General features: G+C 48.4%; 1 protein-coding gene across 1 annotated transcript in view; it reads left to right on the top strand.

Moving 5' to 3' along the window:
* Positions 1–23,505, top strand: part of LOC123751042 (nephrin) — a 744,040-nt gene that overhangs the window by 542,836 nt on the left and 177,699 nt on the right. Inside the window, exon 9 of the mRNA XM_069322448.1 lies at positions 5,884–6,011. Within this exon, the coding sequence (XP_069178549.1) occupies positions 5,884–6,011 (128 nt within the window). The remainder of the gene's footprint in view (positions 1–5,883; positions 6,012–23,505) is intronic.

The following is a 23,505-nucleotide window of genomic DNA, read 5'->3' as shown; positions in this document are numbered from 1 at the left end:
GGGGTGGAGGGGGTGGCAACCTTCGTCCCTGTACTGGGGTGGCAAGATTTGAGCCAGTGCAGGGGTGGAGGGGGTGGCAACATTCGAGCCAGTGCAAATGTGGAGGGGGTGGCAACCTTCGACCCTTTACTGGGGTGGCATCCTTTGAGCCAGTGCCGGGGTGGAGGGGGTGGCAACATTCGAGCCAGTGCAGGGGTGGAGGAAGGGGGGCGGTGGCAATCTATGAACCCTTGCGGGGGAGAGGGACAAGTGGCAACTTTTTAACGTATTTAAGAGGAGGGGGTTAAAGGTTGCTACCCTTGAAGGTGAGCGGCCGGTAGTTACTTATCGATTTCCTTTAACTTCCAAAGCCTATTGACGTGTTCTGGAAGATGGCAAAGTCTCACACAAATCACCTTTGAGAAACAATGGAGGAAAAATTTCTGGAACAGATATAAAAAAATACTCTAATTGCCTCGAATATTTGTCGAAAATATGTTCATATGAACTTAGTATTAACTCATGTTATTACATTAATCTGATTTTTCATGACATTATAAGCAAGGTTGTATAGTGTGTAGGCTAAGGTAAGGCTCCAGCAAAAATTAGTGTTGAGGATTGAAGAGCATTAACGGGGTTCTCTTTGAAATACAAAATGTTGTTTCTCTGCTGGATAGGTTCTTGATCATGGCCACGGAGATACTGGAACATAGTCATGGAATGAAACTCAGACCGGGTGAGGACAGGTACACAGAGAACGACAGAGAAGTGTGTGAAGAATTCAACAAGAGGTTCCAGGGGCCAGATTCACGAAAGCACTTACGCAAACACTTACGAACCTGTATATCTTTTCTCAATCTTTGGCGGCTTTGTTTCCAATTATTAAACACTTAATGAGCTCCGAAGCACCAGGAGGCTGTTTATAACAATAACAGGAGTTGAATGGCAAGTTTTCATGCTTGTAAACTGTTTAATAAATGTAACCAAAGCCGTCAAAGATTGAGGAAAGATGTACACGTTCGCAAGTGTTTGCGTAAGTGCTTTCGTGAATCTGGCCCCTGGACGTCTTCGCAATAGAACGAGAAAAGGTTCCTGAAAAAAAAGAGAGGTGGCAATAAATCCAGGTAGCTTTTGAAGAGCTCGAGATTCAACCCGTCCTCTTAAAAATAACGTCACTTATCGCTCGTATGCGCGCTATGGCCAAATTTGGACGTAATTTGAAATTAAATTGACTCACAAAAGTGACGTACTGTTCCGTTTTCTGTTTGAGTCGTCCGGCTTACTCGGCAAGCTTAAAAGAGGATTCTTTCCATTAACGTTTTTCATAACGTTTTGAAACTTTATGAGATTTTCCTGCCCGCCTAACCTATCAGAGGACCCTTAACATACTGTTGTTGAAAAAAAAAATCAAAATTTATATTCATTTTTTTTTTCATTTTCATAATACGTCCATATTCGGCCATACGGGCAAACGGCCAAAAGCGACGTTCTTTTTAAGAGGGCATTTTGCGAGATTACCAGAGATGAAGGTAGGAGGCATCTGTTGCATCTGGACTTGAGAAAAGCTGCTGAATCTGGCGGAATCTCAGCATGAATACTAGAGGAGTGTGAAGAAGCAATTTGCTTCCACTCACCATGATGTATAATAAGTCACTGCAAACAAGAGACTTACCAGAAACATGGAAGATGGCTAAGGTAGCCACATAGTAAAAGGGCGAAAGGCAGGAGGCACTGAACTACCAGGCCGTCCTCATCAGGTTTCCACACGTCAATAAAACGGCCAATTTAAAGTGCCCTTATCCTAACCTACCAGAGGACCCAAAACAGAAAACTGGACAGTATGTCACTCTCGCGAGCAGCTTCCATTTTCTAGTACGACAATTTTTGGCCTTAAGTAACGCATATGAGCAAAAAGCGACGTTTGTTTGTAGGAGGACAGGTTGGAACTACAGCCCAGTGTCCTTAACTTGTATACCATGCAAGGTGATGGAGATCGTTAGGAAAAACTTAGTAACACATTTGAACAGAAGGAACTTCGTAACTCGCCACCAACATGGGTTCAGGGATGAAAAATTTTGTCTCGTCTTATATAATTCTATGATCATGTAACAAAGATTAAGCAAGAAAGAGAAGGTTGGGAAGACTGCATTTCCTTGGACTGTCGGAAAACCTTTGACACAGTACCCCATCAGAGGCTGGTGCATAAGTTAGAGAAATAGGCAGGAGTAACTAGTAGGGCGCTCTAGTTCATAAGGGAGTATCAAAGCAATAGGAAGCAGAGAGTTACTGTGAAGGGTGAGGTCTCTGGATGAAGGGATATCAGTAGTCTAGTCCCACAAGGTTCTGCACTCGGAACTATCCTGTTTCTGATATATTTAAATGGTCTTCCAGAGAGTATTGACTCATTCCTATCAATGGTTGATGACGATGCTAAAATTATGAAAAGGACTAAGACAGAGCAAGACAGCATGAGGTGACAAGATGACCTGGAGAAACTGAAGGAATGGTCCGATATAAGGCTGTTAGAGTTTAACTGGAGCAAATGCAAAGTAATGAAGATAGGTGCTGGAAGCAGGAGACCCTCCACAAGATACCCTTTGGGAGATGAAATCCTTCAATATTCTGGGAGAAAGACCTGGGGATTGATTTCAGCTCCAGCGTGGAGTCCATATCAAGTCAAGCACAAGACAAAATTGGAGAAGGTTCAAAGGGATGCCACAATTCAAGTTCCCGACCTGAATGATATGAGCTTCGAGGAGAGACTACTGGAACAGAACCACACGTTGCTGGAAGAGAGAAGAATTAGGAAAGACCCGAACACCACATACAAGTTTCTCTGAGGAATTGATGAAGTAGATAAAGATAGTTTAATTAACAAAATAGTACACGCACTAGAGAACACAAGTAGAAACTAAGCATCAAATGTAACATAAGAAACCTTTTCAGTGTCAGAGTAGTTAACAAATTAATACCATTAGGACGTAATGTGGAGGAGGCTGACTCCATACTCAGTTTGAAATGTAGATAGGACACAGTCCAGTAGACTCTGGAATCTGAATACCAGTTGATTGACAGTTGACGGGAGAGAGGCGGACCCAAAGAGCCGAAGCTTAACCCCCGCAGGCACAACTAGGTGAGTAATGTGAGGGGAGGGAATATGGTCATGGTGACTGTGTGGGGAGGGAATATGGTCATGGTGACTGTGTGGGGGAGGGAATATGGTCATGGTGACTGTGTGGGGAGGGAATATGGTCATGGTGACTGTGTGGGGAGGGATTATGGTCATGGTGACTGTGTGGGGGAGGGAATATGGTCATGGTGACTGTGTGGGGGAGGGAATATGGTCATGGTGACTGTGTGGGGGAGGGAATATGGTCATGGTGACTGTGTGGGGGAGGGAATATGGTCATGGTGACTGTGTGGGGAGGGAATATGGTCATGGTGACTGTGTGGGGGAGGGAATCATAGTTGTCCTAAACACAATTTAGTTAACAGGCACAACTTGTTAAGTCGTAACTTCTCTGACTAATTTTACATAATTATGTTACTAATATTAATTACCAGAAATCTCCAGCTTCTTCAATAATCTCATTTGATTAATTCCTGGAGAATGCAGGAATGACCAAATCAAATCACCAACTAATCACAGCATCATTTCACTCGAAAAGTATTTATGCTTTCTAACCCGATACACACGCCATGTTCCTCCAATGTTCACTCGAACAATTTCCTTATCGAGAAGGAAAGCGGTAAGTAGTCACCTTCACCTTCTTATCTTGAGGTTATCTTGAGATGATTTCGGGGCTTTTTTTTTTAGTGTCCCCGCGGCCCGGTCCTCTACCAGGCCTCCACCCCCAGGAAGCAGCCCGTGACAGCTGACTAACGTCCAGGTACCTATTTTACTGCTAGGTAACAGGGGCATAGGGTGAAAGAAACTCTGCCCATTGTTTCTCGCCGGCGCCTGGGATCGAACCCAGGACCACAGGATCACAAGTCCAGCGTGCTGTCCGCTCGGCCGACCGGCTCCATGTTAGCCGCACGACTACTCCACCTGCTGCAAGTTTTCATAATTATTGATCATTATCAATAATTCTGTTCTTGGGATTATCCCGGGACCCGCAGGTGACCATCCTGGAGACGGGTCATGTTATTAGTGTTTCGATCAAGAAAAGAATTGTGTGCGGCTGTTTCTGTACCGATCAAGTGCTCAATCACCTCCCATTTATCCCACCGTCGTCAAATTTCCCCACCACCGCCCAATTTTCCCCCACGACCATCCAAATGACCAACCTGAGGAAATGGTTGCCCCTGCCTGTGCCTGTCTAATGATCCGCTTCTCGTGTCCACAGACCCGCCGGTGGCCACCATTGAGGTCGTTCACGTCGGTGTTTGCAAACGATGCATAGGTAAAGAAGAACGTAAAAACTGAGGAAGCCTGCAGCAAGTTACAGGAGTAGAATAAGAGAGAGAAAATAGTCTTTAAGGACGAGTCTCTCACAGCTCAGCGTCACCCTTTCCAACATTTTATCTTTATCTCTCGAGTAATTCCATGAGTGAACTCAAATAGCTGCTGGAATTCCATGCCAGCAAGTGAAAGGTAATGATGATGATGGGAAAGGGAACTATCAGGAGAAAGCGCCAAGCCATTACAACTATATAGCACTGGGAAGGGGTCAGGATCAGGATTTGGGATGGGACGGGGGAAAGGAATGGTGCCCAACCACTTGGACAGTGGGGGAAAGGAGCCCAGGGAGGCATCCATACCACAAAGGAAAGCCACTGTAGGAACCGGAAAGAGAGGAAGATTTGGGAATGGATATAATTACAGCACTAACACCAGAGATCCCGCATTACCACGACCATCACTCCTCAAGTACTTACCAAACCTCTACATTTTTCTCCAAATATGGCGGCATTGTTGGCAGTTTAAAAAACAACAACTGTTTATTAGCTGGGAAAGACCCGCAGGTTATCGATAGCAGTGATAATCTTGGGTTGGAAAGTTTGGAAGCTGGTAAACTATTTAATAATACAGACTAAGAGGATATGATCGAGGAAAGATGGACAGGTTCCGTAACTGGACACAGGAATAAATGACGTTACTAGACCCTGGCCAGAATCGTCAGCAAATGGGATGCTGCTAATCCTTAGAACCTCGTTCACGAACCTAATTAAAAACTCAAGGAATTCTACTCGGCCTCGGTTAGAACAATAGGTGAATACGCAGCACCGGAATGGAGTGAAAGGGATTTTTTTTTAATATTTGCAACATGACGAGTGTGTGAGAGCTCCGTGAGCTCAACAGTGTGGACAGGGGAGAGATGAAACCGGATGAAGGGATATGATCACAACATACACGATACTTAGAGGACTTGACAAGTTGGACAAGAACAACCTTTTTAAGTTTAGAGAATGGAGGAGGAGTAGATATAAGTGGAAGCTGAGAACGCTAATGAGGTGAAGAAATGTAGGGAAATACTAGTGTCTTGTACGGGGCGAGTGGGGGGGGGGGGGTGATCATGTGGAATGCACTGGGGAATAAAGTTGTAGAAGCCACCTCCATCCACATTTTGTAGGAACACATTGGGCACACAATTCACAAAACAGAATAGTTATATTATAAAGCAAAACGTAAAACGAAGCAAGTAGGAAGGGAGACCAGGAGTCACATCTCACCTTCCCGTAGTCACAGATAGGTAAGTACCAATGAAATAGCCCTACTACCTTGCAATGACCTCACCAGCGTCCAATTGCCACCGCAATCTAGTTATCCCCTCACACCAATTGCACCAACCACCGTCTAATTGCTCAACTACCGCCCAATTATCGCACCTCCCCCCTCTCCCCCCCCCTTATCCTCCCCCTGCCTGTGCCTGTCTAATGATCCGCTTCTCGTGTCCACAGACCCGCCGGTGGCCACCATCGAGCTGGGGCGAGGTGTCTCCCCTGTGGTGAGGGAAGGGGAGGACGTCTACTTCAACTGTAACGTCGACTCCAACCCGCCCACCTACAAGATCTCCTGGCTCAGGGACGTGAGTGTTTACTCCCCCCCCCACCCTACCTAACCCTCCTGGCTCAGGGACGTGAGTGTTTACCCCCCCCCACCACCCTACCTAACCCTCCTGGCTCAGGGACGTGAGTGTTTACCCCCCCCCTCTCCACCCTACCTAACCCTCCTGGCTCAGGGACGTGAGTGTTTACCCCCCCCACCCTACCTAACCCTCCTGGCTCAGGGACGTGAGTGTTTCCCCCCCCCACCCCCACCACCCTACCTAACCCTCCTGGCTCATGGACGTGAGTGTTTACCCCCCCCCACCCTACCTAACCCTCCTGGCTCAGGGACGTGAGTGTTTACCCCCCCCCCACCACCACCACCCTACCTAACCCTCCTGGCTCAGGGACGTGAGTGTTTACCCCCCCAACCACCACCACCCTACCTAACCCTCCTGGCTCAGGGACGTGAGTGTTTACCCCCCCCCCAACTCTACCTAACCCTCCTGGCTCAGGGACGTGAGTGTTTACCCCCCCCCCCCAACTCTACCTAACCCTCCTGGCTCAGGGACGTGAGTGTTTACCCCCCCCACCCTACCTAACCCTCCTGGCTCAGGGACGTGAGTGTTTACCCCACCCCCACCCTACCTAACCCTCCTGGCTCAGGGACGTGAGTGTTTACCCCACCCCCACCCTACCTAACCCTCCTGGCTCAGGGACGTGAGTGTTTACCCCACCCCCACCCTACCTAACCCTCCTGGCTCAAGGACGTGAGTGTTTACCCCCCCCCCCACCACCCTACCTAACCCTCCTGGCTCAGGGACGTGAGTGTTTACCCCCCCCCCCCACCACCAAACCTAATCCTCCTGGCTCAGGGACGTGAGTGTTTACTCCCCCCCCACCCTACCTAACCCTCCTAGCTCAGGGACGTGAGTGTTTACTCCCCCCCCACCCTACCTAACCCTCCTGGCTCAGGGACGTGAGTGTTTACCCCCCCCACCACCCAACCTAACCCTCCTAGCTCAGGGACGTGAGTGTTTACTCCCCCCCCACCCTACCTAACCCTCCTAGCTCAGGGACGTGAGTGTTTACTCCCCCCCCCCCACCCTACCTAACCCTCCTGGCTCAGGGACGTGAGTGTTTACCCCCCCCCCCACCACCCTACCTATCCCTCCTGGCTCAGGGACATGAGTGTTTACCCCCCCCCCCCCACCATCCTACCTAACCCTCCTGGCTCAGGAACGTGAGTGTTTACTCCCCCCCCCACCCTACCTAACCCTCCTGGCTCAGGAACGTGAGTGTTTACCCCCCCACCACCACCCTATCTAACCCTCCTGGCTCAGGGACGTGAGTGTTTACTCCCCCCCCCCACCCTACCTAACCCTCCTGGCTCAGGGACGTGAGTGTTTACCCCCCCACCACCACCACCACCCAACCTAACCCTCCTAGCTCAGGGACGTGAGTGTTTACTCCCCCCCCCCACCCAACCTAACCCTCCTGGCTCAGGGACGTGAGTGTTTACTCCCCCCCCACCCTACCTAACCCTCCTGGCTCAGGGACGTGGGTGTTTACCCCCCCCCCACCACCTTACCAAACTCTCCTGGTTCAGGGACGTGAGTGTTTACCCCCCCTACCTAACCCTCCTGGCTCATGGACGTGAGTGTTTACCCCCCCCCCCTACCTAACCCTCCTGGCTCAGGGACGTGAGTGTTTACTCCCCCCACCCCCCCCCCCCTACCTAACCCTCCTGGCTCAGGGACGTGAGTGTTTACTCCCCCCCCCCCCACCCTACCTAACTCTCCTAGCTCAGGGACGTGAGTGTTTACCCCCCCCACCCTACCTAACCCACCTGGCTCAGGGACGTGAGTGTTTACTCCCCCCACCCCACCACCCTACCTAACCCTCCTGGCTCAGGGACGTGAGTGTTTACACCCCCCCCCCACCCTACCTAACCCTCCTGGCTCAGGGACGTGAATGTTTACTCCCCCCCCCACCACCCTACCTAACCCTCCTGGCTCAGGGACGTGAGTGTTTACTCCCCCCCACCCTACCTAACCCTCCTGGCTCAGGGACGTTAATGTTTACCCCCCCCCCCACCCTACCTAACCCTCCTGGCTCAGGGACGTGAGTGTTTACTCCCCCCCCCCCACCCTACCTAACCCTCCTGGCTCAGGGACGTGAATGTTTACTCCCCCCCCACCACCCTACCTAACCCTCCTGGCTCAGGGACGTGAGTGTTTACTCCCCCCCCCCACCCTACCTAACCCTCCTGGCTCAGGGACGTGAGTGTAACCCCCCCCCACCCTACCTAACCCTCCTGGGTCAGGGACGTGAGTGTTTACTCCCCCCTCCCTCCCACCCTACCTAACCCTCCTGGCTCAGGGACGTGAGTGTTTACTCCCCCCCCCACCCTACCTAACCCTCCTGGCTCAGGGACGGGAGTGTTTACTCCCCCCCACACCCTACCTAACTTTCCTGGCTCAGGGACGTGAGTGTTTACCCCCCCCCCACCCTACCTAACCCTCCTGGCTCAGGGACGTGAGTGTTTACCCCCCCCCCACCACCCTACCTAACCCTGCTGGCTCAGGGACGTGAGTGTTTACTCCCCCCCCCCCCACCCTACCTAACCCTCCTGGCTCAGAGATGTGAGTGTTTACCCCCCCCCCCCACCACCCTACCTAACCCTCCTGTCTCAGGGACGTGAGTTTTTACTCCCCCCACCCACCCTACCTAACCCTCCTGGCTCAGGGACGTGAGTGTTTACTCCCCCCCTCCACCCTATCTAACCCTCTTGGCTCAGAGACGTGAGTTTTTACCCCCCCCCCCACCACCCTATCTAACCCTCCTGGCTCAGGGACGTGAGTGTTTACTCCCCCACCACCACCCTACCTAACCCTCCTGGCTCAGGGACGTGAGTGTTTACCCTACCCCCACCCTACCTAACCCTCCTGGCTCAGGGACGTGAGTGTTTACCCCCCCCCCACCCTACCTAACCCTCCTGGCTCAGGGACGTGAGTGTTTACTCCCCCCCACCCTACCTAACCCTCCTGGCTCAGGGACGTGAGTGTTTAATCCCCCCCACCACCCTACCTAACCCTCCTGGCTCAGGGACGTTAGTGTTTACTCCCCCCACCACCCTACCTAACCCTCCTGGCTCAGGGACGTGAGTGTTTACCCCCCCCCCACCCAACCTAACCCTCCTGGCTCAGGGACGTGAGTGTTTACTCCCCCCCACCCTACCTAACCCTCCTTGGTCAGGGACGTGAGTGTTTACTTCCCCCCCCCACCCTACCTAACCCTCCTGGCTCAGGGACGTGATTGTTAACTCCCCCCCCACCCTACCTACCCCTCCTGGCTCAGGGACGTGAGTGTTTACCCCCCCCCCCACCACCCTACCTAACCCTCCTGGCTCAGGGACGTGAGTGTTTACTCCCCCCCCCACCCTACCTAACCCTCCTGGCTCAGGGACGTGAGTGTTTACTCCCCCCCCCACCACCCTACCTAACCCTCCTGGCTCAGGGACGTGAGTGTTTACCCCTCCCCCACCACCCTACCTAACCCTCCTGGCTCAGGGACGTGGGTGTTTACTCCCCCCCCACCCTACCTAACCCTCCTGGCTCAGGGACGTGAGTGTTTACCCCTCCCCCACCACCCTACCTAACCCTCCTGGCTTAGGGACGTGAGTGTTTACCCCCCCCCCCCACCCTACCTAACCCTCCTGGCTCAAGGACGTGAGTGATTACTCCCCCCCCTCCACCCTACCTAACCCTCCTGGCTCAGGGACGAGAGTGATTACCCACCCCCACCCTACCTAACCCTCCTGGCTCAGGGACGTGAGTGTTTACTCCCCCCCTCCACCCTACCTAACCCTCCTGGCTCAGGGACGTGAGTGTCCCCCCCCCCACCCTACCTAACCCTCCAGGTTCAGGGACGTGAGTGTTTACCCAAACCCCTCCCCCCAACCCCCCAACCCCAACCCTACTAACCCCCCTCTCGCTTTTTTATGTGCTTCAGCTCTTCACAGGACTTGACTATTTATATTATCAAGCAAAATAATAATAGTCTGTATTCCTATTTGTTCCTCCTGTGAGCTTTGTAATATCTCTCTCTCCAAAGAATTTTATAGTTATCTTGCTAAGCCCAGTAAAGGTGTTTAGGTTTTTCTGAACTTCCTCCTTGGTCTTTGTGATCTCTTTTACAGGATTTCTTCAATTACACTATATAAGCGGATAATAGAATTTTTTTTCATATTTACGTCATCCGTAGCGTTTGGGCTGACTAAGACGTATTGATGAGATGTGATACTTGTTCTAACTGTTTATCATTTTATCATATTTTATTGGCGTCAATGTCAATTGCTATTCACTAAAAATATATATGCTGGTATACAGTCGAACTTATGTCTATTAGGTCAGGAAGAATATTTTATAAATCTGGTAATTATTAATGCATTATGCAGCACAACTTCGAAACATTAGCGATATAGTCTTTAGTGTACTTGGTGCCGTCTGGGTTTTTGAGTGAAAAACAGTTTACGCAACCCGTCCTCGACTCAAGTCGATTCCATCCAGCGGTCGACCCCACAGACGCGGAAATTTCAAAACGGAAATTTTCTCAGACATAGATTAATATTATAATATATTAGCATATTGTGCATATATAGGCATAGATTAGGTTAGGTGTTTACGTTTTGTTGGCAATTATTTGTATTTGTAGTATATGGGTGAAGAATTTACAGCGTTGTGGTTAGAACAAAATTCGTCAGTGAAGTACATGTTCCGGAAGTGTTCGAACGACTTTAGTTCCGAGTCTTGTGTAAACTGTTTTTTATTCATAAACAGGGGGTTTGGCGGGTGGACGGAATCACTTTTGAGTTAACCAAAGTCCACGAGAATATTTAATGAGAGCAGAGTTAAAATTACCTACCATAAGTGAGAAAATTTGTCTATTAGCACAGTTTTCGGCGTAAATGCATTGAATAGATCTAGACAACACAAAGTTTCAAGCTAAACTTTCTAATATGCTGCACTTACCTGAGGTCTATAGAAGAAGAACGAAATCTGATTATGTATTTTGGTTCTACAAGGTAGCCAACTCCATCAAAATATTAAATATGTACTCAACTCAATTAATGATTAGTCAACCAATTACTCCATGGGATAACTGGGACCTATCAGTTGATTTTGTAAATGACACTGTTGATATGCTTGCAAAGACAGCCTGTAGAAAACCAGTGGTAGAAATTGATATGGGTGTTTCATTAGCAGTGACAAAGAGAATACTTAACAAATATCTAATGAAGATCTCACCGACCTAACAAATTCACAAAGACCTGAAAGTTGTAGCATTAAATATTATGATAGATATAGTGAGGAGACATTCACATATGGGACTAATAGAACAAGAACCCGGCAATGTTATGTTATAGTGGCCAGAATACGCCTGGGATATAGACGTGTCTGGCAGCTTTCTCAAAATCCAAATGTCGAGTACACAATGTGTCAACTTTGTGAAAGAGAAAACATGCACTCTCTTGAACATTATATTGTAGAATGTCCCATATTGACTGACTTTCGCCCTCCTGGGCTAAGGTATGCTAAACTGTGTACTTACTATATGAGTACTGGAACACTTGATGATATATTGAACTTGAACCCAAGATTGACCATGTAATGTATCAATTATATACAATGTATGTATGATTCGCTCGCTGGCCACCAGAGGGCCAGGATGTGTTCGCTTGATCTACCAGTAGTCGCCAGGTGCTGCGTGGAGGCGGGTGTGGATTGTGGTGAGGTGCGCCCGCTAGTCGGAGGGCCCGGCTGGCGGTATGGTGGTTGGTGGTGTCACCCGCGTTCGGCGGGTGGACACGGTGTGGCTTGACTTCTCCGGGGCTGTGGACTGGCCGCTTGTGGAAATTACAATCGTCGATGTGCTCAACGTGGACGTTCGGGATTTGGTCGGGCTGGAAAGGCTATCCCCTGCTCGGGTGGCGGTGGCCTTCTGCTCGGGCTTGCTGTACAGGGAGTTTGTGGCGCGTTGGGCCGGCCTCTCGGTTCAAGTCCCCACCTTAGCTGTGTCTGTTGCCATTTCGGATCCCTGGGGGGCCGTACAGTATGTCAGCATTCATGATGTACTATTGACGTTCTCCGAGGTCGAGCTGCAGTCTGTGTTTGCGAAGTTTGGGGTGGTGATGTTTCACCGCTTCAACCTTTTGAGTACGGGCCAATGACGCGGGCTGCGTACAGGCTCTCGTACACTTGGTATGCGACTTACGTCACCTGTTCCGTCCAGACTTCTGTATCGTGGGATCTCGCTAAGAGTCTTTTATCAGGGCCAGACTCACACCTGTTTCCGGTGTGGTGCTGAAGGTCATGAGGCGGCTGGCTGTGACGCTCCTCGAGCTGAGGCTCCCTCAGTTTTCTTGGAGGGTGACTTCCCCTGTTTGGATACGCGTGGGGCTTCATTGTCGCCTTCTCGCCCTGACCGGTTGCCTGGGGTGGTTCCTGCGGCGGGTTCGGCAGGTGCTCCCTCTGGCCCTGCTTGGTCTGGCCATGGTGCGTCTGCCCCACCGGTGTGCTCTGTGGACCTGGGGGTTCCTGCCTCGGGGGTTCTCCGTTCGGTGGTGGCAGAGGTACATCCACGGCCGGAGGCTTCCGTGCGGTCCTCGGATGTTGCTGTTGGTGTGGTGCCTGCCTCCCCTGCTGACGATTGTCTGCTGCCCGGGGCTGCCAGGGTTGTGTTGAGTGTACCCTCGTCCCTGCCCTCTGCCTCTTCCCCGCTTTCTGTCTCTGCATCTACTCCCTCGTCTCCTGCGGAAGTCTCCTCGCCCCCTGGTTCGTCTTCACCTGCGCCTGCCCTGTCGTCCGTGGTGGATGCCCCCTGTGAGCTGGAGTGTGATCTCCCGCCTCCCGGGCCTGCTCCTTCTCCGTCTCCTGTCTCTGGGCGTGGTGGTGGACTTTTGCCTCGTGCTGTGGAGGTTGCTGTTCTGCGTGAATGTGCTGCCTCGGCTTTGGGGCCGCCTGTGTCGGGTTCTTCTGGGGCGCCCCTTGCTGGGGGTCATAGTTCTGACGATCAGCAGCCTCATGTGAAGCGCCGTCGTTCAGCTCGGGATGCGTCGCCTCGTCGGTTGAGGGCGGAGGACCGTGTTGCAATGGAGGATGAAGGCGAGGACGTCACGGTGGTGTCTTCAGTGTTGGGAGCTGTACCTCGTGCCGGTGGCTCCCCTTTGTGGGCGGCTACTCCCGGTGCTCGGGACCTGGTGGTCGTGTTAACTAGAGATGGCCGTCGGGGGGTTTCGGCCCTCGTTCCGGTTGGCGGGGGCTCTGAGGCTTCGGCAGAGAGATCCTCCGTGAGGCTGGGTGCGGCGTCTGGCGTCGTTCACTGTGCTCGACCTAGGGTCCTGGATGATATGCGGCCAGGGATTCGCGACGAGCTGGGGTTGTCCCGATGGCGGTCTCTGCTGTATGCGAGTCCTTGAATGTTCGGGGTGTGAATGCTCTTGGGGTCCAGTTGGGCCTGTTGGATGTTCTGCGGGAACAACGTGTGGATGTGGCTCTCACTCCGGAGCATAATGTTCATGATGTGACTGTGTTGCAGTGTCTGAGTGTGCATTCTCGTGTGGTGCTCAACCCGCCGAGGACGCCTTTTGGGGGGACCCTTATGTTGTTTTCTCGGAGGGCTTGTGGGTTGGGGGGTGGGGGCTTCTTCGTTTTTTATCTTCGGTCCCCGGCCCACCGGTTGGCCTCGTCGGTGGAAGGGGGGGGTTGGGTGTGTGAGTGGTTGCTCCTGTGGTTGTGTGGGTGTGTGTGTGTGTTTGGGTATGCTTCTTTGCTGGCTCCTGCGTGGGCCGTTGCTTGTGCCCTGTGTGGGTTGGTGCAGCTGTTTTGTTGCTAAATTGATGTTCTTCCTGGTGTGAGTGTTTTTGAGGTGCGTGTGTCTCGGTGTTTTGCTGTTCCCCTCTGGTTCTTTCTTGGGGTTGTCATGTTGTTGTTCCTGGGCCTTGGCCGTAATTTGTTTTATGTTACTTATATATTTTGAGTGCAGTGTGATTATGCTTTGTGTTATTTGTGATTGTGTGCATCTTGTGTGTGCGTGTGTATTGGTTTCTTCTGTGTACGTTATTTTGTGTTTTTCTATGTACATGTGTTTGTTGTGTGTGTCCATTTTTATGTTTAACTTTGTATTCAGCCTCATGTACCTGGAGTTTCTAGGTTCTCGTGATGTTTTGTTTTCTTCTGTACCTGTGATTATTATTATGTTCTTATTGTTATGTTCTTGTTATTATGTTATTGTCTTGTGTCTTGTGCTATACTTTGTATATTTCTTTTATAAAAAAAAATAAAAAATGTATGTATGTGGTGTAACTATATAACCTGAGCTTGTAAAAGCACCTTAATCACCTTCAGTGATTAAGTGCTTAATTGCACACTAGTTTCTCTATCAGCTATCTCACCCTGTCAGAGTAAAAGAGACAAATGTATGTGAATGCATGTGTGTGTGTATATATGTATGTATATATTTATATGTACGTATATGTGTGTATGTGTATGTATATGTATGTGTATGAAGTATATATGGAAGCTGATCAGAACTACATTTCACCTTTGTAAATTCACATTAATGGCACTATGTAAAAGACACATCGAACACTTTATGTAGGGCATACGTAAATCTGTTTATCAATGTATTTACGTATGTAGGTTAGCTTAGCATTTTAAAAGTATCGAATCACCTTCTGTGGTTGATTGGTCAATAAACACCTGAACTATATGTTTAACACATCTCTAACCCTGTGCATGGAGGACAGAAGAAAATGTATATATGCTGATTAGCATTGTAAATGTGTGGCCACGTCTGTGGTAGAAAATAATAATAATAAAGAAAAACTTTTGGGTTTTTGTTTAGAGAACGGGCTGGCATGGAATCACTTTTGAATCCTTGTTTGGAAAACAAGCTGGGTTTATGGATGACTCCCAATTTGTTATGTTCGAACTGTTCTTGTTCAGCATTCCACTCACTTCCGATGCTCGAATCCTACCTTTCTAAACTCGTTACCTACATAGTGTGAAAACAAATAATTACCAACAGAATGAGAACTCTGAACATAATCTATCCATGTCCTAGCAACACCACAAAACCATAATCAATGATAATATTAATATAATTGAAGCTTAAGTTAAAAACAAGTTCTGGCAAAAAATTAATGTGATTTCTGATTGGCAGCACCATGGATGGATTGCCCATTTATTGCCAATACAAATAACTTAAGAAGTCAACAAAACACTTAGCCTAAACTACTGTGTAACTAAGTACGAAAAAAGTATAATATATAATAATATTAATTTTGTTTGAGAAAATATTGCTGCTAATTTGGAACACATTAAAACTGACGACTGCGACTATAGGAGTTCTGACGCATCTTGGACAGACATAGCCTGAAGACAGGTTGCAGATGCAGATTAATGCGATCAGATGGGCAATTAATGCACTAAAGGCCATTTTGAATGCTTACTGGCTGGCATTGTGTGAGTGATATTTATGATAGAGTTCAAAGTAGCAGGATGTTATTGTCAGCGGAATTCGAACACTACTTAGCGACGGTGTCAACTATGCAGCCCGTCCTTCAAACAAAGATCCAAAAGTGATTCCATGCACCCGCCAAACCCCCTGTTTATGAATGAAAAGCGGTTTACACACGACTCACAACTGCTGACGTTCGAACATATCCGGAACAAGTGTTTCACTGACGAATTTTGTTCGAATCACGCTATAAATGCTTCACCTACGTACTACAAATACAAATAATCGCCAACAGAACCTAAACACCTAACCTAACCTAACCTATGCCTAAATATACACAATATGCTAATATATTATAATATTAATTTATACTTGAGAAAATTCCCGTTTTGAATGAACAGCATATTAAAATTTATGAAAGCGTCTGTGGGGTCGACCGCTGGATGTAATGGACTTGAGTCGAGGACGGGTGTCAACTATGACAGCTGTCTCGTCTCGGTGGTGGAGCAGTAGTGTTTGGTTCACAGGGGTTCTCTCAGCGGGTTTTTACCACCGCAGCTACAGTTGAAGCAGAACCAAAGCTGTCTGTGGCTTGGCCATTTATGTGGTTGCTGTATGTGGAGACCCGATTGGCTCTTAGGGGACCAGTATGCTGCTTTTCTGAAATGAAAAAGGGTACAACAGGAGGTTCAGATGACCCAAATTAATCAATCGGCTGATCTTGGGTACATTTTTTTATAACATAATAAACAAAACGTACAAAAAAAGGACAGGAAAAAATATATAAACTTTGTAACAAACAGAGATGAAGTAGAAAAACACACAATACACAAAACACAGCACATTGAACAGTAAATAGAACAGAAAGCACAAACAGGAATAAAGCAAAAGGTACAGAAAAAACACTTAAAACAAGCACCAAGACAAGCCATACTGGACACGGTGAAAGTACAGGATACACCGGAACACACACACACACACATACATACCGGGGAGACAAACCAGACCCACACACACATACACACGGGAAAAAAACCCCGGCACGTGCAGGAACCGGCAAAAGAAACACAAAACACACAACACAAGACACGCAAAAGCACAGCCACACACCAAAGAGCACAGACAAACAACACAGAAAAACATGTAAAACACATAAGAAGCTATAGCACAGTACAATCAAAACACACATAAGATACAACGCCCAAACGGGGCGAGCCTAAGCCACGGAAACAAGACATACACTAAGCAGACAAGGCAACAAGCACAAGCATTAAGCATATTTATCCGAGAACTCCCGCGCTGGAAAGCGCAAGCAGTAAGCCTCCCAAATCAGCATGACAACATCGGGCACCTGTCCAGCAGAAGGTGCACGAGGTTGACTTATCAGATCCAGCACCTCATAAAGAAACCCTTTCGCCCACGGCACCCAAATGGTAGAAGGTCCACGGGATCGGACGCACCCTGTCATCCAAAGTGACCACAGGGATGGGTACCACACGAGGGGGCCGAGCACCGGGTGTCACAGAGAGCCGCACACAGCTTTACATCGGGGGGATCGGTGGGGAGCCAACAGCAGGAGGCGCAGGGGCCGACACAGGAAACAGCACATAGCCCCCCCCCACAGCAGCATCAACCACATCGTCACACTCCGCAGCCCACTCACGAGGGGGCTACACACTCCTAGCCGTCCGAGAACGCTTGGACACAGGTCACTGATCATACAAGCTGTGGCCTCACCACACCGTGCAAAGTGCGAGCCTGAAGTACAGCCGCTTAAACGACAGGGTGCACAAGCCCACACCCCACAGGCGACACAGGAACAGGAACTGGAGACGGCAGGCAGAGCTGATGGAGACGAGGGGGGGGGGCCGACAGTGGTGACAGAGCCGGCAGAGGTGAAGGAGCCGGCTGATCCGAGGAAACCGATGGTACGGGGCAGGTCCTCACCCACCATCTGCCCAACATCCCACACCACCAACCTCACGTACGGGAACGGCAGCCAAGGAACCCGGTAATTCCACCGGGGCAGAAGACGGCAGGGAAGCCTCCCCCCACCACATCATCACAAGGCGACAGGTCCATATCCACCAACGGGGAAAAATGCTCGTCCCGAAACAAATTCACAGGAGCTGCCGCCACAGCAGTGCAGGGCACCGCTAGGTGCCCCTCAAGGCCACACCGGAAACACAAGCTGGGCTGCACTGGGCTGAAGGCACGGATGCGGTAACCCATCAACGTGACAGTCAACGGAATAGGAGACTGAAGACGAAGAGCGACGGTCCGAGTCCCGTTCGAGATCTCCCGCCACCGGCCTGAGGAGTTCATTCGGGGGGACACCACTGTGCCATATTCATGGAAGTAGCGACGAAGCAGCCCCTCCAAAAACTCCAATGATACGCAATGAAGCGCTACACATATGAGGTTGCAGCAACGATCAGACACAGTGACCATTCCACCGTCATCAGGGAGGGAAAACGATCGACTATCATAACGGGCCACCAAATCTTGATAAACAACTGAGGAGCTGAACTTCACAATCGCGCAATGGGTTGTGAGGAGCTGCACCCCACAGACTCTCAGAGCATATCCAGGATTACCACTTCCACAGCGAGGTACAACGCCCTGTCTGAGAATTCGAGGCCAATCGTCTCCTTACGGCGGATAGGGGGAAGGGTGGTCCCCATGACGCCAAATACAAACAGCCGGGGGGCCGCGTCCCCGACCCGGACACTCCAACAGCCGGGTCAACACCATTTTGGGCACATAGAATGGTCGGTATTACGGTGCAACGAAATGGGGCAAATTTTGTTTCAAGTTTAAATTTTTAATAGCTTGGAAAATAGTTTTTTTGGGGGATTGTACTAGACATGCAAAATATAGTTAATTTGTGGTTAGATTTTGAAGTGGCCAGACAGCCTAGGATTATATTAAAGTAATTCTATTATAGTGAAACCAATTGGGTAAAATGTTATTGCTGCTCTTTCCCTATCTTAACCTTCAAGTACCGAACAACCTGGAGCTTGCCACGAGGAGCAGGTTACGTGGCCACTTCCAACGACTACCTACCTACCTGTTGAAGGTTTCAGGGATCAATGCCCCTGTGGCCCGGTCTCTGATTGAGCCAGCTGGTTATGGTGACCACGCTTCTGGATAGGAGACTTTTGGACTCGGCAACATCTTAGTGGGATAATACAAATTTATTACAACGTTCCACTTTTGGGTCAAAACTGGGCTTCATTTTCTGTGATTCCACAACCTAGCGTGACTAGACCATCTCCCGCATTTTCCCCCACAATGTCGAAGTAAATGATGCAATGGAAGCTCAATTACATGAAGTTGTCATATCAACCACAGCATAGGGCCTCGCAAAGTATTCTGGTAACTTAATAACTCCGACCTCTGGTCCATTGTTTACAGCAGTACCGTCGCATCCAACCGCTACGAGACTTGACGTATCAAGAGAACTTTCCATTAGAGGTCAGCCATGTATAACGTAGTGTCCGCTGCATCACTAGGAAAGAAAGCGCCAAGCTATTAGGACTATATAGTACTTGGAAGGGGTTAGAATAAGGTTTGGGATTGGACGTGGAGAAGGAATGGTGCCCAACTACTTGGACGGGCGCGGGGATTGAAACGCCGACCTGCATGAAGCAAGACCGTCGCTCTACCGTCCAGCCCAACCAGGAAAAAGGTGACACTTGTGCAGTAGAATATTAAATGGTGGCTCCTGTACCATTCTGTACCTCAAGAAAAAGGAAAACTTCTTCCTTCCCAAGGAGAGGTTTCGAGTACAGCGTCTGGGCCTCTTGGCAGACGTCACATATAATCACAGTGCTCCTTGCGAGGCGTTTTGGGTTCCTTGCTCCGTAATTGCCATTTGGGACCTCGACTAAGGCGCCCCAGTCTGCTTGTGTAAAAGTGTCTTTCTCAGTTCCCTTCCTGCCTTACCCTGATTTCTCCGTACACTGTCCTGTCTCACCCTTCCCTCTTTCTCAATGTTCTCATTGTGAACGCGGGTCCCTCTTGGCTCCATTTCCGCTCTTCAATTTCTCCCTTCTTTATACATCTTGGCGCTCTTACTTTTCAAATGGTCAAACACACATTCACCCCCATCTCTGCCCCCTCAAAATTCGTCTGATGCTCAAATTATTGCTGACTCTGCAAACTACCTTGTTTGCACCGTCTCTCCGGCTTTTTATCTGCACGTTTGTGTGTCTGTACTCCAACAACCGATGCTTTGTTCTCGTTCTGATGACTTCTAAAGTAATAACTTTCTAAACAATGCCTTTCACATTTAAACTGGTTCTCCTGGCACCATTGCTAAGTTAATCATTAATGATGTTCTCTTCCTTTCTGCTTCTCTCCGTCGACCATATAATCGACTGTCGCTCGTATATGTGAATAGATAGTATTGTCTTTCTTCTCTTTATCTCCCCACCTAGTCCTTCTAGCTCTATGGTTGATTATTATAATCTTTTCTATATTTTACTTATACCATTACTCCTTTGGGTTGCTTCTCTGATTAATACCCTGTCTTTCTGGTCTTTGATTTTTTTATTTGTTTTCCCTTATCTCAATCAAATACTGTCCAACCACTTGTGCTGGACGGTAGAGCGACGGTCTCACTTCATGCAGGTAAGCGTTCCATCCCAGCCACCATCCAAGTGGTTGGGTACCATTCTTTTCCCCCGCCCCATTCCTAATCCTTATGCTGAACCCTTCTAAGTGCTATGTAGTCGTAATGGTTTGCCGCCTTCCGCTGATAATTCCCCGCAATCAGATCCTGGAGAGCCAACTCACGGTAATGGTCCCACGTGTTCGTGTACTTGTACTCAGCATTGGCCATTCTCTCTATACTTTTTCCCTTTACTTGGACCGATATTAACGGGCCCTTGACAGCTTTCATAGCAACAAGCTTTTCAACATTTACAATTCATTTCCCATTTCCCAATTTTGTTGTGGTGTAGTCGTCTAGAGCGTGAGTGTGGGAACACCCAGCGCGTAGGTTCGAATCCTCATCACGGTTCCTACGGGATTTTCTTATTTTTCCCCAATTGTCTTGTCATTTTAATTTGTTTTCCTCACTCTCTGTTTATCCCGAGTCATAGAGGCGTTGTGTTAAAGTTGACTTGAAACTCTTTACCATCTCTATTTTCTCTCTTGCATCTATCTTCATCTCAATTTTCTCTCTTGCAACTATCTTCCTCTATATTTTTTTTTGCACATCACTTCCTCTCCTCTCCTCATTCCCTTCATCTCTATTTACTAACTTTACTCTATGCTGACCTACACTTCATCTTGCTCTGTCTCTCACGGCACTACATAATATGTTGTTTGGTGGAAATTGAACTGTGATCTTAGTGGGGAGGCTGGAGGAATCACTGACCATGACGGACACCGGAACCCTCAATTTTGCTTCAAAGAGCAAATTGCTGGGTCCCGCAGAGTTATTCGTTTGGCTTAACAGGAGTGTTGGAGATGTTGTGTGTCTGTTATTACTGTTAACACCTGTAGCATCCCTTACAAAGATAATAACAAGCATCTGTTCTTCTCCATCTTCATGGTTCCATTACTGCTGTAGCAATGTCTGTCGCAAATTATATTCGGGTTCCACTTCTCGGCCATTAGCACCGGTTTTCACTTTCCTGCTGACTTCCGTACCCGTAAATCCCAGCTTAATCTCACTTTATGTACTTGTGGTTGCAACTTTGGTACTAAAAAAAAATATCTCCACTCTTTTTTTTTTTCAAACTTCAGTCTGCTGTTTCCTTTTTTCACTCCACGGTAGAGAGCTCCAGCAGTATTCACCATGATATGCGGCGGCATCTCTCACACTACGTACCTGTTAAGTTTTGGCTCAAAATGTATAAACAAATCAGGGATGTTTGGATCTTCCTGAAGCCTCGTATGACTAAGGTGTACCTTATGCTGTCCATACAGCATCCCGTTAGCCTCTTCCTCCCTTCCCAACTTGCCTTTCGTAAGTGTCGCAGTACGACTGACCTCCTGGCCTTCGTCATGCCCTGTCCGCGGGTAATTCGGTTGTAGCCAGCATATTTGACCTGGAGGAAGTGTATGCCACTACCTGGAGGAAGTGTATGACACAACCTGGAGGAAGTGTATGACACTACCTGGAGGAAGTGTATGACACAACCTGGAGGAAGTGTATGACACAACCTGGAGGAAGTGTATGACACTACCTGGAGGAAGTGTATGACACTACCTGGAGGAAGTGTATGACACTACCTGGAGGAAGTGTATGACACTACCTGGAGGAAGTGTATGACACTACCTGGAGGAAGTGTATGACACAACCTGGAGGAAGCGTATGACACTACCTGGAGGAAGTGTATGACACTACCTGGATGAAGTGTATAACACTATCTGGAGGAAGTGTATGACACTACCTGGAGGAAGTGTATGACACTACCTGGAGGAAGTGTATGACACAACCTGGAGGAAGTGTATGACACAACCTGGAGGAAGTGTATGGCACAACCTGGAGGAAATGTATGACACAACTTGGAGAAAGTGTATGACACAACCTGGAGGAAGTGTATGACACTACCTGGAGGAAGTGTATGACACTACCTGGAGGAAGTGTATGACACTACCTGGAGGAAGTGTATGATACTTCCAGGAGATATAATATATTAGCCTAATGGCACGATTTTGACTTCCCCAGGGAAATCGTAATGGGTCGCTCAAAGTCTTCTTCTGTGGCTATATTTTAGAGGTATGATCTCATGATCTACTTCTGTGCCTTGTTCCGCCAGCATGGAGGCCTCTTTCCCTCAGGTGTGTTTAAGCACTGGAGGTCAAGTTCTGTACATATAAGAATCATACGAATGTCATGTTGTTGATTCTTGATGCCTGTCTGTCTTGGTCATCGCGTACCCATCAGTTACAAACTGGAAGACCTTTGCCTTACTGATAGGTTTCCGCATACCATTTGCTGAGTGTAGATAAACGACTGTTCGTCTGTTTAAGCGCCTTCGTGGTATTATCGTATCTAAACTGCGCTTTGGATCCCGCATATATTCGTAGGCTTTCACACTCGATATTTCGATCGTTGCTTTGAAAGGACTGTGAAAACACGGTCCTTTTCCGTGTTAGTTCCATAGTTACATGATTGCTTCGTTCGGTAGTAGTTTCAATGATCAGCATGCCTTGCATACTCCCCTCTCACGTCTTTGATCGCAATGAAAGCTACACTCACTCTAATCAGCAGGTATTTCTCTGCAAGGGTTGCCCAATCTTCTCTCACATTGTACGTTCACAATGAGACCTCTCGCACGGAGCCTTCCTTGTCCCCATGGAGAGTTATATATGTTCAATTTTGTCAAACCCTCAGTGACATGGTGACAGCTCATGCCTTCCTCCCGCGCCACCGTATTGAAGCAGCTTTTCCTCGAACATTTTCCCTGTCAGTCAAACGCTGCTACTTTCTTGACTGACTGACTGGTTGACATCTACTGATGGCATTTTTGTCTCCATTATTTTTCCCTTATGAAAACCTTCATATCCCACCTTTTCCCAGAGACGAGGTATTTTACTGTGGAGTTTCACGTGTTCTTGTGTGCTCTAAGCCACGCATTTTTCTCTTTCCTCTTGCAATTGACTCTCACAGAGTACTCTTATGGCCCCTGGAGGCTTGTTTTCCCTTATCGTCCAGTGTTGATCGAGATCTAACATTGTCTGTACCTCATATTTAGCCAGGTTAAACCACTCTAGTGTTACTGGGATCCCAGGGGGTTATCCAAAGAAGAATTACGTATTTTTTTTTTAAAGAAAGAAGAGAATTAAGAATAATGGGGAACAGTCAAAGTGCAGTTTTAAGTAGAGAGCCTCAAGGCAATACATATCTCCACAATATATATGCATGCGGTTTGGAGATAGGATTCAATAACAAACATTTGCAATTTTGTAGGTGACTCACCATTTCGATGGGTAACAAATTAACATCAAGTGAACTTAAATAATCTCTTAAATCTGGTAAAATATTAGCAAATA

This window comes from Procambarus clarkii, chromosome 11 (genome assembly GCF_040958095.1).
Source record: "Procambarus clarkii isolate CNS0578487 chromosome 11, FALCON_Pclarkii_2.0, whole genome shotgun sequence".
Classification (NCBI taxonomy): domain Eukaryota; kingdom Metazoa; phylum Arthropoda; class Malacostraca; order Decapoda; family Cambaridae; genus Procambarus; species Procambarus clarkii.
The sequence above is the reverse complement of the archived record's forward strand: the minus strand, read 5'-3'. Positions and strand labels throughout refer to the sequence as shown.